General features: G+C 34.1%; 1 protein-coding gene across 1 annotated transcript; it reads right to left on the bottom strand.

The window, feature by feature from the left end:
* LOC109708769 lies at positions 6,666–7,382 on the bottom strand. Its single transcript, XM_020230591.1, has one exon. It carries the CDS (start codon positions 7,380–7,382, stop codon positions 6,666–6,668), a length of 717 nt encoding a protein of 238 aa, XP_020086180.1.

The raw sequence follows: 16,700 nt of genomic DNA, 5'->3' as shown, positions 1-16,700 counted from the left end.
TTTTTTTAATGGATTATAACAATAGGGATATATTCGAAAATGTTAGGACTTTTGTAGGAATAAATATGAAAAGTTAAACTTTGTAGGGATATATCTGCTATTCGATATGCTTATAGAAAGCTGTATGCAATTAACCCTTTACGTTTAGTGGTTTTTTTTTTCTTTTATTTTTTTTCTTATAGGAAATTAAATTTTTACTGTAATATTTATATAGTTCTATATGAAATAAGATAAGAGAGTACGAGAGCTTTATAAGAGACCGGTACAATAGTAATAATAATTTAAGCAAAAATAATTTTTAGTCAAGTTTTTGAGCCCCATAAATTATTAGTGCTAATGGATTAAATTATTATCTTTGATACGAGTTAAAGTACAGTAAAAATTTAAAGTCAAGTTTTTGAGCCCCATAAATTATTAGTGCTAATGGATTAAATTATTATCTTTGATACGAGTTAAAGTACAGTATAGGTGATAACCTTTTAAGAAATAAGAGCAATTCTATTTATACACCTTAGAGTGAAGTACACATCTTCCACCCTCTCTATGTAAAATTTTTTATTTTATATTTTTCAAATTAACTTATTTTTTATTAAATTTTGTTTAAATTTTTGTGAATTCTAAAATGACTATTTGTAAGAGGTACACTCCTGTACAAATAGCAGTTTCCAACAAACAAGCAAACATATTCAAGTACTATCCGTACCTGACCTTTGAAAGATAATGTTTGGTAGTGGGTTAATGAATACAGGGATTAAATTTTTTATCCCTAAAATTAAACTAACTAAAGTAAGTCAAATAACAAAAATTAGAAGTTTAGAAAACTATCATCAAAAGTAGCAGGTAGATGAGAAATTTCTTTGAAAGTAGCCTATAGTTGAAAGATTTACTAGTGTAATTTTGCAAACCAACATGGAAAGAGGAGATGCATTCATACCTTGTGATTATCTTATTTTCTTTAATCAAATGGATAAGATGTAAGACATACATTCGCATTTGAATGTACGATTATACATCTAAAAGTTTTAGGGCAATGTTGTACATCTAAAAGCAAGTACAAATCTTATATTTTATTCATCTAATAGGTGAGAGTCACTATGAGTCACTCTATTGGCGAGCTCATCATGCCTTGATGCAAGCCTGAGCCGCATTAAGAGCGAAAAAGCAAAAAAATGGAAAGAGAGATATGTACACGAAAAACACAGTTCCTCGATAAGCACCAAATAATATTATTAATTAACTCTAAAAGCTCGTTACATTAACTGAACGTCACGTCTATATATAAAGTCGGTACCCGAATCTCACTATAATTAAAAATAAATAAATTTTAATATATCTCTAAACCTAATCCAATTAGAAATAACAAAATAATTAGACTCAAAACAGAAAAAAATAAATAAAACTCTCTGAAAATAACCAAAAAATGTAAAAATATATAGAGGCAGAAACAATTGAATTGGGCTCCAAACTCGACTAGTCGAGCGAAAAGTTATGAATTTATGATCGTTTAAAGATTTTTCACATTGATTATAAAAATTGCCGAACTCAACGAATTTTTCAGCCAATTAAACTTGGTTGAATCACGTTATTTTTCAAAAAACTCCAACACCTTAATTGTAAAAATTGCCTTATTCCCATTTGTGTTATGTACTTTAAGACTTCGTTTGGTTCGGGAAATAAGGTTAAGTTCAGGGTTAAGCCTGAAATGGATTAATTTTGTATTTGGATGATAATTGAGTTATTCTCGAAAATCGGGATTAAGAAAAATAGCGTTTGGATAGATAAGATAGAATAAAAAAAAAAATAATAGGTAGTTATAAATAGAAAAAAATAATATTGTACTAATTATTATATTTGAATTTAATTTTTTTTTATATTTAAAATTTCAAATTTAAATACATAACTTTTACAATTAAAAAATTCAAAATTAAAATCTATATTTTTAAATCTCAAAATTAAAAATTTAAAGTTATAAATTTTAATTTTAAATTTTAAATCAAATCTAACAAATATAAAATTACAAATATAAAATGTCAAATTTAAAATTTAAATAATTAAAAATAACAATTTAAAATTTAAAATTTAAAGTTCAAAATTAAAATCTATATTTTTAAATCTCAAATTTAAAAATTTAAAGTTATAACTTTTAAAATTTAAAATTTAAATTTTAAAACAAATCTCAAGTTACAAATATAAAATGCCAAATTTAAAATTTAAATGATTAAAAAGAATAATTTAAAATAAAAAATAAAAAATTTAAAATTTATATTTAAAAATTAAATAGGGATGGGATTAGCTACTCCTATTCCAGGGAGCAGGGAGTGGGATTAGCTAACTCGACCTCCAAAAACGAGCGTTTGGGGTGAAAGGGGGGTGTTAACCCCCCTCATCCCCTGCCCTTTCCCCTTTTTATCCCCTCCCCATTCCCCCTTTAACCACGAAGCAAATGGGGACTGGCAATTCCTTATTTTCTCTTTATTCCCGCTCACTTTGTTCCCTACTTAAACAATGCCAGGTTATCTGTTTATTCCCTATTCTCGTGTTGAAAATAATTGGTTAGAAAACCTTTTTTAACCACTACGTACAAATCACGATCGAAGGAAGCTTCCGTAATCTGCTCTCATGCACCTTTGCAGTCTAGAAAAACGCTCGCGCGAGACACTGCGCAAGCCGCACCCACTGCATGCCTGGCTCGGTCTCACACTAGCTAGCTAGCTAGTGTGGAAGGCGGAAGCGCTCCTAGATCTCCAGGCATTAATTCCTCGATCCTCATAAGTCATTCGTGTTCTCTCAATTTGCAATGGCTCCTAGCTCAATACTACTCCTCGCCTTGATGATGCTGATGATGGTAACAAGCTCAACCATGCCGCAGCCTGTAACGCCGCCGGAGCGCTTCACCGAGGAAGGAGGCGGACCGACGACGACGTTTCTGACTGCCGCAACGATGCAGGCGGCCGCGACGATGACTGGCCGCGATAGCCCAAAGCCGGGCCATTCCTGCTGCACCAGCGATCCCAACATGGTATGTGAGACAGCTTGTCCTCCGGGACGTGGCCGTTAGAAGAACCGGATATACATATTGTGCTGCGCCGCTTTAATTTATTAAGATGATCCCTAACAATATCCTTCATTTCTGCAATTAAGTCGCAGGTTCAGAGCTTTTGTGAGAGTTATATAACTTATATATATATATATACATATATTGTTATATGAGAAATGCTATTTGCTTTGCGTGTACATACTATCTATTTTTCTAATCTTGGATCATTCCTGTTATAGCATGCCATCATCCACTCAACTTTAGAAAAATTTTTTTCACAAAGTAAATAGTATCATATTATTAATCGTATTATAATACAACTCTCTCTCTCTCTCTCTCTCTCTATATATATATAGAGAGAGAGAGAGAGAGGTGTTTGTGCAAGAAATGCTAAGTTTACAACTCAAAATAAGTTATTGGATTCTAATCCTTAATTTTGTATTCTTTTTCTCTCTTTTTATGATTTTAGTATAAGAAAAGAATGATAAACGTGGTGAAGAACAAATTAGTCTTTGGATAATGATGTTGTACAGTTACAGTTCTTTGGATTGCCCGGCTAGATGAATGGTAGATTTTCAATCCAAAATTTAATATTTTTTGATAATAAATAATAAAATTAAATTCATGAAATAGTAAAATAAGAAATCAATAAATCATAAGAAATCATAGGATAGGTATCTGTAAATTTTTCCATTACTGCAACAGAAAAATTATTGAACGAGTTATATATTTTAAACTATAAAATATTAAAATAAAAAGGCACATGCCAAAGGGCATTTGTGGAGTTTTCTCTTTTTCTTTTTTTTTTTTTTTTTTTTTTTTTGGAATTGCTGAAGTGGAATCATTGAATGGTAGCTGCTATGTAAACTAGGCGGTAGTGAGAACAATAGAAAACACCCCGGCCACATCTAAGAGCAAGCGCAGAAAGATTTTGGTGATTGGTACTCGAGACCTTCAGTTCGAATTCTAGTTGATTGTCATATTTTCAAGTAAGTTATTTCAAAATGAAACGAACGGTAGCGTGTTACCTATCTCTCTCTCAAAAAAAAAAAAAAAAAAAAAAAAAAAAAAAAAAAAACCACCCTCCAGGCCCACACACCCATCCTCTCTCTTCTCCCCCTCTCTCTCTCTCTCTCTCTCTCTCTCTCTCTGGCGCGTGCTCGCGCTCAACCTCCAATCCACATCCATGGAGATCGACGACCCCGACGACTACGAAACCCTCGACCGCTTCATCTGCGAGCTCCAATCTCTCCTCCTACACCGCTCCCTTTCATCGTCTCTCCCTTTTGCTACTCTCTTTCTACCCAGCGTTCGTCCTTTCCGATCGCACGCTCCCGTCGCCGATCGAGCAGCCGCTTCGATCTCTCACCCCCCTCGCTGATAGAGGACGACGCGGCGGCGGCGGCGGCGTGGCGCAGCACCTCCATCCGGCTCCAGCGGGCGCGGCGCTGCACGGGTGAGTCGACGGGAGCTTCCTCCACCTCCAAACGAGGGCCGACTCGTCCTCGCCGGCGCCGGCGCCGCCGTGCAGTGGCTCCCCAGGCCGGAGATCTTGCAGAGAAACTGGAGCGGCGGCGGAGGAGGAGGGGGCGATGTGGCGGTAGCAGCGGAGACGATGACGCCGACCTCGGGGATCTCCGGCGATCAGGGGAGTAGCCACGGCAGAGGCGAGAAGATCGGGGAAGGCGACGCGGCGGCGGCGGCGACGCGGCGGCGGCGGCGACGCGGCGGCGGCGGCGGCGACGGCCGCGGAGCTCGACCAGTTCATGGTGAATTCCCCTCTATCTCCTCCTCTTTTCGTCTCTCTCTCTCTCTCTCTCTATATATATATATATACACACACATTTATAGAATTAGGGAATTGTTTAATTTAATGTGTGGACTCTGCTTAATATATGAATTCCTACAAGGAATTCTCAGTTGTGGTGATGTGTTTTTCTTTGATTTCGTTATTGTAAGGATTCAATTTTTGTTAGATTGTCCACCGCCTTAATTTCTCCTTTCTCCCTTTCTCTCTCTATAACCTCTTTTTTCACCGCCTCATCTAGCCCCTCCCCCGCCGCTTCTCGGATTTTCAGTCCTGCTCTAACAACTCAGCTATTCCGACCATTCTTGTATTAGTGCTATTCACTTTCTTGGTTGGAGCTATATTGCTGATACATGACATTTTTAACTAATAAGATTATTATTTTGAATGCACCTATTCCACCCTAATTATATAAAAAAAAAAGTAAACTTCTAATATCAATTCTGTTGTTTCGTACTTTTTTTTTTTTTTTTTTTTTTTTTTTTTAACTTTAGTATTGTGTGATTTACAATGTATCAATTTAATATTTTGCGGTTTCATTTTTCTCTTTTCGTCGGTCGTTTCGTTAACTTTTCGTTAAATCGTATACAAAAAACTTTAGATATCCCACTTGTAATTTGTCGAATATTCACTTTAATATTCTTTTGTTTTAACTTTATCGTTGATTTAATAAAAAAAATGAGTGAATGTGATAACAAAAAAAAAAAAATAAAATCATATGGTACGAAAATAATACATTTTAAACTATAGGATACTAAAGTGAGAAAGTGTGAAACCATAGAGATAATATTTAAAATTTTTTAATTAAAAGTTATTTTTATTTTATATTTTTTTATTAAAAATATAATTGGTTTATTACTTGGTGATATGGTCCAAATATGGCACACTAGACTTCCTGCTTTTGGGCGTTGTTCAGACTGTGTTTGTGCGTCCTGCTTTTGTGGAGATTGCATCATCGAAATCTGCCTGTTAGTTGTTATCGAAGTTAAAACATATTAAATGTTTAGTATGTCTTTCATTTTGACTGTTTAATGTTTGCTCGTTGAAAGTGTTGGAATCTTAATTTTAAAGGAAAAACTACAAATATCACTCCTGTGATTTCGCACGTTTTTACTTTAGTATCATATGATTTAAGATGTATCACTTTCGTACTCTGTAGTTTTATCTTTCTCTTTTTGTTATTCTCTTCACTAATTTTTTTTATTAAATTAGTGACAAAGTTAAAACTAAATGATATTAAAGTAAATATTCGATAAACTATAGGTGGGTATATGAAATTTTTTGTATATGATTTAATAAAAAGTTAAAAGAGAGGGACCGACAAAAAGAGAAATATGAAACCACATGGTACTAAATTGATACACTTTAAGTTACAAAATACTAAAGTGAGAAAGTGCGAAACCACAGGGGTGATGTTTGAAGTTTACCCATTTTAAAATTTGCTTTGTTTAGGTCCCGCGATGGTTTTGATCACAATCTTTTTATTTATTAGTATATAATTTGCTACGACTGTTGAGTCTTTTTATACTTACGCCTGTTTGTATGTATTAATAGTTTTTTTTTTTTTTTTGAGAAAAGTTAGCATTCTATCCGCTTCATTCATTTCGAAAATGAACTTAGCTACAAAATGTAAGACTACTATGCCTCAAAAAAGGACAAAAAATGAGAGAGAGAAGAAAAAAAGAAAAAGAAAAAAGAAGAAGAAGAAGAAAATCTACACAGTAACACCCCCTCCCCCAAATTGCACTCAATATTAGCAACTCTCTACCTATTGCTTCACCAACTCCTTACAAATTCTAGCAGTCTCCAATGGATCTGAGCTCAATTTTTGAAAATAACATTATTTCTCTGTCTCCAGAGCACCCACCAGATTGCTGCCAAGGAGCACTGCCTCTTTACAGCTGCCTGACCGTTCCCTCTTTCCATCTCCTTCTCCCAAAAGCCTCTAATATCATCGTCAAACTGGACATCCATTGCCTCATCAAAAGTACGCGTCATAAGAAAGCGACTAAACACAATTGTCAAAAGTAGGTGGTCCACTGTTTCTTGCGCACATGCACACAGAACACAGGATTGATTCCCTGTCCACCCTCTCTTATTTAAATTATCTATAGTGGGAATTCTTTTCTTTAGCACTAGCCAAATGAAGATCTTCACTTTCTTTGGTACGCGTAATCTCCATATCTTAGCTGGTAGATCATCTTTAACTCCCCTATCATTAAACATCTCATACACAGACTTAACTATAAATCCTTGCCCCTTGTTCCACCGCCAGCATAAATTATCCCGACTATTTACCGTATGAAAATTAGAGAGCAGCTCGTTAAACGCCTGAATTGCCCATCCAAGTCGTTGACTTTCTGATTCAGTTCCTTTCAAGATTTTTCTCCATCTCCATCTCCATCCGTTGGTAGAAAAACAATCTTTCACATTGCACACCTTGAGCTCTACTTTATTAAAAAGCTCGGGCAATAGGGACTGTAGTGAGATTTCTCCACACCATTTGTGTGACCAGAAGTCAACTAAGTACGTGTCCATCCCCTAGGTTATAGCTAACTTCGTATTTAAAAACCTCCCTAAGCCTAACCACGCTTTTCCACCATTGTGAGGCAGGTCTGAATGTCCTTCCCTCTTGCAATGGTTTCCTTCTACAATAATATAACGTGTTGATAAGTTTGGTCCAAAGGAAGTCTGGCTCAGTTAGCAATCTCCACCACCATTTTGTGAGAAGGGCGTCATTTATGGTGGCCATGTCCTTAACCCTTAATCCTCCATTCTTTCGACTCTTACACACATTCTTCCACGCAACCAAAATTTGCTCCTCCTTTTGCATCTATCCCTATTTTCTAGAGAAGTTTCTTCCGAATACCTCGATACGTTTAGTTACCAATTTTGGCGCTTTAATAACCGAAAAGAAGTGGAGTGGTAAATTGGACAAAACTGAATTTACTAGTATCAATCTTCCCCCGCGCGAGAGTAGTTTTGCTTGCCACCTGTCAATATTTCTTTGCACTTTGTCGAGAATCCCTATCCATTCGTTCTTCGTTAGTGTTTTATTAGATAGTGGCAATCCCAAATATTTTATCGAAAAACTCCCAACCTTGAACCCTAGAATGTTTGCTAATATCATTGCCCTATTTTCACTTTTTCCCACATAAAGTAGCTCTGATTTTGCTATATTAATTCTGACTCCAGAGGCCTACTCGAAAATGCTCCACATGAACTTGAGGTTTTTCAAATATTTTTTTTTATCTTCACAAAAGAAAATCGTATCGTCAGCATATTGAATAATTGTCACTAGGCAATCTTCTGTAGGTCCGACCGCCCCGAAGAAGCTTGGTCCAAGTTGCTTGTTCTGTCATTCTTGCTAGACATTCTGCCACCACTAAGAACAGGAAGGGACAAGGGGTCACCTTGTCGTACCCCTCTTTTCATTTTAATCCACCTGGTAGCTTCTCCATTGACAAGTGCAGCAACCTTGGCATTACAAATACACTGTTTTATCCATCCACACTATTTTTCGCCAAATCCCAACCAATTCATAATTTTAAATAAGAACTCCCAACTGACTTTGTCATAGGCCTTCTCAAAATCCACCTTCACTCCTACCCCTTCCACAGCTTTATAGCTATCCCATGCAACCAACTCGTTAGCGGTGACAAAAGAGTCTAGAAGTAACCTATCTTTTAAAAACGCCGACTGGGAAGTGGAAATAGTCTCATGCATAACTCCTAGTCTATTAGATAGAACTTTGGAGATTATTTTTTGAATACTATTGATTAGGCTAATAGGACGAAAGTCGTTAGCATGAGCCGCTCCTTTTTTTTTGGGGATGAGGCAAATGAAGGAATAATCGATATACAGATCCGGTGAAGAGCTTACCCTCATACAATTCCTGGTAAATATTCGCCAAGTCCTCCTTCAACATATCCCAAAAAGTCTGATAAAAACTTATTGGAAATCCGTCTGGCCCTGGCGCTTTGTTCCTTCCTAGTTGAAAAACCGCTTTTTTAATCTCTTCCATCTCGAAGGGAGCAACTAGTTGTTCCGGATTTGTATTAATAGTTTTGTGCATTAGCATGTTACGTTTTGCTCCCTAGTTGGTAATTGGCATATCTTTTTCTAATCCTTTTCTTGAATCTGCACAAGCGATTTTTGTTGTTCTTCGGTCTTTACAGTGCTTCTTTAACATTAGTAACTGGTACGAGGAAGGTAAAAAAGAGTTGCCTAGAAAAGTTAATCTTCTCCGGTGGTGTTAGTTTAAGCATGGAATGTGGAATTATTCTATGTGAGAGGTAATGAATGAATACTGTAGTTTATTTTTCTGTTTCTGGAGTAAAATTTGGTTATTGTGAATTAATGCTATTGTTTTTTTTTTTTTTTTTTTTTGAGAGAGATAGGTAGAACGCTATTCGTTTTGTTTATTTTATTTAGAAATAAATTTAGCTGAAAATATGAACCAACTAGGATTCGAACTTGGGACCTCGGGTATCAACCATCAAACCTTTTGCTCTAGGGACGATCGGTGAATTAATGCTATTGTTGTGCATTATAGGAGAGATATCGATATTGCATTTTCTCAGAAAGTGATGTATAGTTAAGTAAAGGTGTATGAGGTCTCTCTATATATTTGCATATGGTGCATTCTGTACTTCTCTAGATCGAACAAGTATTCATACTACCTTAATTTTGTCCTTTTTTTGAAGGTGACTCCCAATCCCAAAAACCCCTACATTTGAATATTTTTTTTAAAAAAATCTATCACCTTTAACGGGTCCCAAAGTCGGACCCTTGCTCCCCACCGTTTTCTTTGGCGGAAGTTAAAATGAGGCACACAATTAGGTACAATTTGATTATACGCAGTTGCTACTACATTACTATTTACTACACGACTAATTATGTACATATTCGAATTTGGTATTTAATTTAATGTTTTTGAATTCATTTGCTGAATTTAGAATTGCACAGGAAGGTCTAACTGTAGTAATTGAGCTATATTTAAATTAACGGTAATTTTAACTCTAGCTGTTGGAGAAAATAATTTTAAATAAAAGGTACGCTTATCTTTTTACTCACTTTTTAAACAAAAAGTAATTTTTTTTTTCTCTCCACCACCACGTATATTAAGTGGTAAAATTTTAGACATTAACTTTTTAACTGCATGCAATTAAATAACTTTTTTTTTTTTTTATTATAGTTGTAGCGTTTTTAACTGCATCAAACCAAACAAAATAAATATAGTTATAATTATTGTATTTCTTACTGCATGCATCTCTGGCTATATACGTCCAACCAAATGACCCCTTAGATATGTGCTATTACACGTAGGGGTGTAATGTGGGCCTGCACAACCCACATTCATTCGGGCCAAGTGGGGCGTGGTTGGCCCGAACGGCCCGGCAACAAATATATTAATAAAAAATTAATATAACAATTAAATATTAGTAGATAATATTGAAATAATTTGAAAGTATTTACTTAAAAAGAAAAGATATTGAATGGNAGTAGATAATATTGAAATAATTTGAAAGTATTTACTTAAAAAGAAAAGATATTGAATGGTATAGAAATATTTAATCAAAAAAGAAAAATTATCTATTAGAGAAAAAAGAAAAACTCAAAGCTTGTCTTATTACGTTATTTATTTTGCATAGGAAAAAAAGAAAACAAAATTCTTTTTCTGCCAAAAATAGGAAAAAAAAGGAAACTAAAATTTTTTCTGCCAAGAAAATAGATATGTCAACTAATCCAAATTCAAAATACGTACTTTTATATATATATATATATATATATATTTCCACACATTTGATTATACTATTCAATCAACCACCCACTCAACCTTAAGGGACCACTATTATCCTAACCGTGCATACTTTCATCAAACGGCAGAAAACTAAACAGCACTAAGTATTTGATACTATCGATAGTATAATAGTATCAACCTTAGGGGACCACTATTATCCTAGCCGGACATCCTTTCATCAAGCGGCCGAAAACTCGATAGCATTAAGCACTTGATAATAGTGTGTATACATATATATNTATATATATATATATATATATATATATATATATATATATATAAAACTAGAACTAGGCTGGAATACTATCAATAGTACCAGGCTATTGGTGCTATTGATTTTTTAGCCCTTGAATTGAGAAATGAGTGGTTAGGATGATATGGGCCCCCTAGGATTGCGAGCGAGCGAGTCGAGTGCGTGCGTCGTGGTTGCGCCGTTGGAGGCCGGGCGAACGCGGGATTCATCGACTTCTCGCTGCTGTAGATTAGCTTTTGAGGTAGGTTAAAGTGATGCTTACCGAATTCTACGGGTTTCCTTCTAATTTTATATATGTCAATAGTATGTGTTTTTAGCTTTGTTTAGTACATAGTTTAGCTCGATTCCTGGAATTTCATGCCTATGAATTTGAATTGGAGCTTAGAAAATTAGCTAAATAATGCATGTTGGACTTGGATTTGACTTAGGAGAAAACTGACGTTTCTATACCGCAATTTGAACAAACTATCAGATTTAGTTTTAGAAGCCTAGTTTGTTTGTATCACCACAGTTTGTGGGCGGTGGATACTCAGAATAGTGTAGAATAATTTTATACTCGTGCTGGGATGCCGAGCTTATTTTTACAGTAATGTTCAGACTGTTCCAGGTTGTCAGGTGCCGTTGGGGTTGATGGTGGACCCAGATTACTGTTTTTGCATCAGGGCACGGGTGTTTTGGTTGTTAGACCAGTTAAACCATGTTTACTTGACTATAGCCTGTGAGAGCCTAAATGAACTTGGCATAAACACTTGTAATTTCATTTGGGTCGCGTCCACGAATGCCATTCCGAAATGAGGTTTCATTGCGATGATGTCGCAGTTTCTGTTTGGACAGTTCTTGAGCCGGCCACCCCTTCCCGTGGGTGGTGTACAGCGTTACTGGATACAGGCTGGGTGGGTCCGTTTGGGCAGTCCGGATGAGATAGTTAGTGACGCTTTTCTCTACCTTCAGTAAAGTTGTGACGTAAGTGGAGTCACAACCGTCCTGTCGGACCTTTTTACTTAAACCGACTACCTTTGAGATACGGTGTAATCTAGTTAGGCGAGACGGGTGTGTTCACAGTCTCTAAAGAGTTTTCTCCACCGATTACTCTTGAGCTACAGTGTAGCCTAGTTAGACTAGACAAGTGTGTTCACAGTCTCTAAAGAGTTTTCTCCACCGGTTACTCTTGAGCTACAGTGTAACCTAATTAGAGGGGACGGGTGTATTCACAGTACTTAGAGAGATTTCTCTACCGGCTACTCATGGGGTAGTATACGGGTTCACTTCGACAGACGGGACGGGTGTGTTCACAGTCCCTAGCGAGATTGGGTCAGGATTTACTTTTTCTACAGATAGTTGGTGTTAGACCGAGATAGTATATATGCATATAGCTGTAGATTTATTTCAGCTTTTTTACTATACTTGTTTACATCTGTAGACTTAGTGGGTGAGCCGTTGAGGTCGGTAGCAGTATCCACTGAGGACTATTTCTTTTTGCAGTAGTTCTCAAGTCCAGTTGTTAGAATTTTTTGCAGAGCCTTCTTCGTCGTCTACTGCTGCTGCTGATTCGGACCATGAAAAGGGAGTCGCGAGTTAAATCCTTTCCCAGTTTGCTGCTTAGCTAGAGTATAACAGCTACAGGTAGTGGTAGTTTTTTAATTCATATACATACTTTTGTTGTATCTCGCTGGAGCGAGTGTTTTGTACACCTGGATGTGATGTATGTATAGTGAACTTTTTTTTTATATATATTATTTTTTTAGCAGCTCTATACTACTGGTTGTAGTATTGTATGATTACAGGTACAGTTATCGTTTCGTATATAGGAAAATTTTTTTTGTATACGGCGGATTTACCGGCGTGGCTGAAAAAAGGAGAAATCCGGGACGTGACACTCCTAATCCTAGAATTTACTAATGAAATTTAGAGTTTTGAAGGGTATTTTTTTTAAAAAATGCTAATAGGATTTGAGATTTAGTAGTATATTTTGAAAATAGAGAGTTAAATTTAAAAAATTTAAATAGTATTGGGAGGTATGTAAGTAAAAGCCCGCCTATAATTTATGCTCCTTGATAGATTCTTTTTTTTTTTTTTTTTTTTTTTTTTGTTAACTGTATTGGGAGAGAAGTCAACGTTTGGCGAAAAGAACAGGGAAAGGAAATAAAGGGGCCGGCTCTTTGTTCTATTTAGACACTACAACATTTTGTTTGGTATATTCTTTCGATTACTTAAGAAGCAATTCATGTAGCGTTCAATGCATGTAGACCATGATCAAATGGCTATAGATTGTGGACAATAGCTGTTTCTCACCGGTTCAAAACAGTGGACGAAAACCGACCGTTTTCAGTGCAAATGACAAAAGACTTAATAGTTGATAGCTCTGTTAGTTAATTCGCGTATTAACTAAATCATGAGAAGCCTGAAATTTTTAAAACATACTTTTAACATATTTATTATATATATTCCCCCCAAATAATTTTTTAATTGATATTTAAATTTTCACAAAAAGAAGGAAAAAACGCATCATTTTAATTTGGAGTGTCATTTACTTTGTGTGGAGAGTTATTTTTATGTTTGGATATATATATATATATAGTTCCGTATGATTTTAGTGGATTTGTCGTGATTTGCAAGGATTTTAAATAAGTATAAATATATTTAATAATTTGAAATTGCATTTCTAATGTTGTATATTTCTCGTGAACTAAAATATAATATATCTCTTTTTAGCTTTCCAATAATACGGTTCTTCTTTTTTCTTTTCTTTATAACTGACGGACAACCGGCAAAAAAAAAAGAAGAAAATATTGAATATTATTAGATTCCGAATGAACTATCAACAATCAAATCACTTAATTTTTCCACATCATTCTTTTTCATAGCCTTGTCCAATGCATGTATCATTTTGTTCTGTGAATATTTGACCATCAATATGCCTTTGATTTTAGGCTAATTTGAATAAAAAATTATCCGTTTTGTATTTTTATAAAAACAGACTATGTTTTTAAATTTTATAAATTTGATTTAAATTTTTAGTAAATTAATTAAAATATTCTTATCCATCTTTTTTTTATTTTTTTTAGTCTTATTCGTTTTTTTCTGCCTTGATTCATTTTCCTCCATCCTGTCGTCTCTTTTTTTATTTTTTCTCTTGCTTCCTCTCCTTTCTTCTCCTTCTTTATTGCTCAAACATTGACATCGATCGTGCTCCTCTCTTTTATTTTTTCCCCACCTCTGTCGATACCAGTTCAGACATGACAGAAATTGAGGAGGTAAGGCTGAGTTTGTGACTTTCAATATTAATCATTAAGTTTTTTTTTTTTTTCCTACACTAGAAAAGAATAAGAAACAAAATTGTGGTTTTGGTCTAAGTAAAATAGAAAATCCTATAACTTTAAAAAATTTGACGTCTTCGATTTTCAAACTATTTGAATACACATTATACAAATTCAGAAAATTTCTCTCAATTAAAATTTAAAAAATTAAAAGGTAAAGTAATAATTTTAGATTTTAAAATTTTAAAATTAAAAATGTTAAAATTTGAAATAAAGTGGAAATTCAAAATTTAAAGTTAAAATTTGAAATTTTTAAAATTTTTTGAAATAAAGTCAAAATTCAAAATTTAAAGTTAAAATTTAAAATTTAAAAATTAAAATTTTAAAAATTTCAAATTTAAAAATTGTAAAATTTGAAAATTTAAAATTTGTTAATCAGTATTTTAAATTTTAAATTTTAATTTTTAATTTGAAATTTAAACTTGAAATTTAAATTGAAAGTTGAAATTTAAAATATAAAATATAAAATATAAAATTAAAATTTAAAATTTGAAATTAAAAATTAAATTTAAAATTTAAAATTGTGATATCCGAAATTTTGAAATTAAAAACAAATTAAAAGAAAAAATTTTTAAATTTGAAATTTGAAAATGAGGTTTAAATTTAAAATTTTAAAATTTAAAGTCTGAAATTTGACATAGCTCGGGGGTGAGAAAGCTCAAGAATAGTGAAATTTTTTTTTTTTTTTTTAGTTGGAGTGGATTATTATTTTACTTTATTTTTTAAAAGTATCGTTTAACTATATTCAAAAAAGTATTTACGTTTTGTACCTGTCAAATACTTTATGAGATAATATTTCTCCGGAAATAGCATAGTTTTAAGTTTTAACTGGGATACGGTTTAATTAAAAGGCATTCAAATAGAACCCAACTTTCTCTTTCTTTTCTATTGGAACTTTACAAAAGAATCCAAAAGCGGACAAAAAAAAAATTTATGGGCATTGCTCCCCATTTGTCGATGTGGCTCTCTTTTTTTCACGTGCTTCGATCTTTTTTTCTATCTCTCTCTCTAAAAGATTGGAGCACACAAATTTTTTTTTGAATACTTGTTAAATATAAACATATTTAAACATCGTTCTTTAATAGTTTAAGTTTTTAAAGTATAACGGTTGTTTCACATAGTATTAGAGTAAAAAGTTCTGAATTTGAGTCACGTCAGACTTCTAACATATTAATTTTTTTTTGGACTGACTAAAAAGTCTCGAGCACTAAGTTGAGCCTAGACGCACAACTGTTGTTTCACTGCACTAAGGGGCTGTTTGGTTGCACGCATTTACAACTGCAGTGCAGTTGCAAATGCGTGTAGCCTCAATTTCTTTGTTTGGTTTAGTGTAGTTGAGTTCAACTGCTGCAGTTCCAACTACACAAGAAGGTCCAAATGCTGCAGTTGGAACTACATCCAAATTGGCCGTAGTTCCAACTGCAGCAGTTGGTGAGGGATAGGATCACCCACAAATTAACAATAATAAATAAATAATAAATAGCTAAATAAATAAATAATATATGTATATAGGTAAATAAAAATACTTGTAAATAAACTCATACTAATAAAATTTTTTAGACAATACAAGCTTTGTGCAAAAAATTAAATTTTTTAAATTTATTTTATTTAAAATATAAATATAGTTTTTTTAAAAAAATTTTATAGAATGTGATCGTGTATGTTAATTTAATAAATTTTAATTAATTATAATTATTAAATTTGATAAAAAAAAATGAAAGAATCGTTTAAATTTTAAAGTTTGATTTACATATTAAAATTAAATAAATTAAAAGTTTTAAATGTGTCGATTAATAAGTTGAAAAATATTATATATATCTACTTATTTATTTATAAATAGTAAATTTAAATGATTAATAAATTTATATAATTATTTTATGTTTAGTGAAGGTAATTTCACCACTCTATTTGAAAAGGTGACAAAATTCACAAATACAACTATCAACTTCATATTACCAAACAGAAGAAATGTAACTGCAGCAGTTGCAACTGTGTAAAACCAAACAGATTAGGTGTAGTTACAACTGCAGCATTTGCAACCGCATGTATTTTCAACTACACTGTTTTTGCAACTACATCCAACCAAACAGCCCCTAAGTTATTGTTGTTTGAAATTTTTGTCCCACAAAGGCCGCGGGGCTACAAAGGTGTGCTGAAAGTGTTCTCAGACCTGCGAAAATCCGCTGCATGCCTTATCCGATTGTCCCCCGACGAGTGCAAAAACCCACCTCCCTTAATTAGCTACGCTCGCACTCCTGCTCCTGCTGCTCACAGTTCCGGCCTCCTCTCCCTGCGATCGATATATCATATATTTATGGCCCCTAGCTCCAAACTACTGCAGGCTGTCATCCTCCTTCTCTTCTTGATGATGATGATGATGCTGCTGCTGATGATGATGATGATGATGGTAACAAGCTCAACCATGCCGCAGCCTGTAACGCCGCCGGAGCGCTTCACCGAGGAAGGAGGCAGCAGGCCGACGA

Source organism: Ananas comosus, linkage group 4 (assembly GCF_001540865.1).
Source record: "Ananas comosus cultivar F153 linkage group 4, ASM154086v1, whole genome shotgun sequence".
Taxonomy (NCBI): domain Eukaryota; kingdom Viridiplantae; phylum Streptophyta; class Magnoliopsida; order Poales; family Bromeliaceae; genus Ananas; species Ananas comosus.
This window is presented reverse-complemented; position numbering and strand designations above follow the sequence as displayed.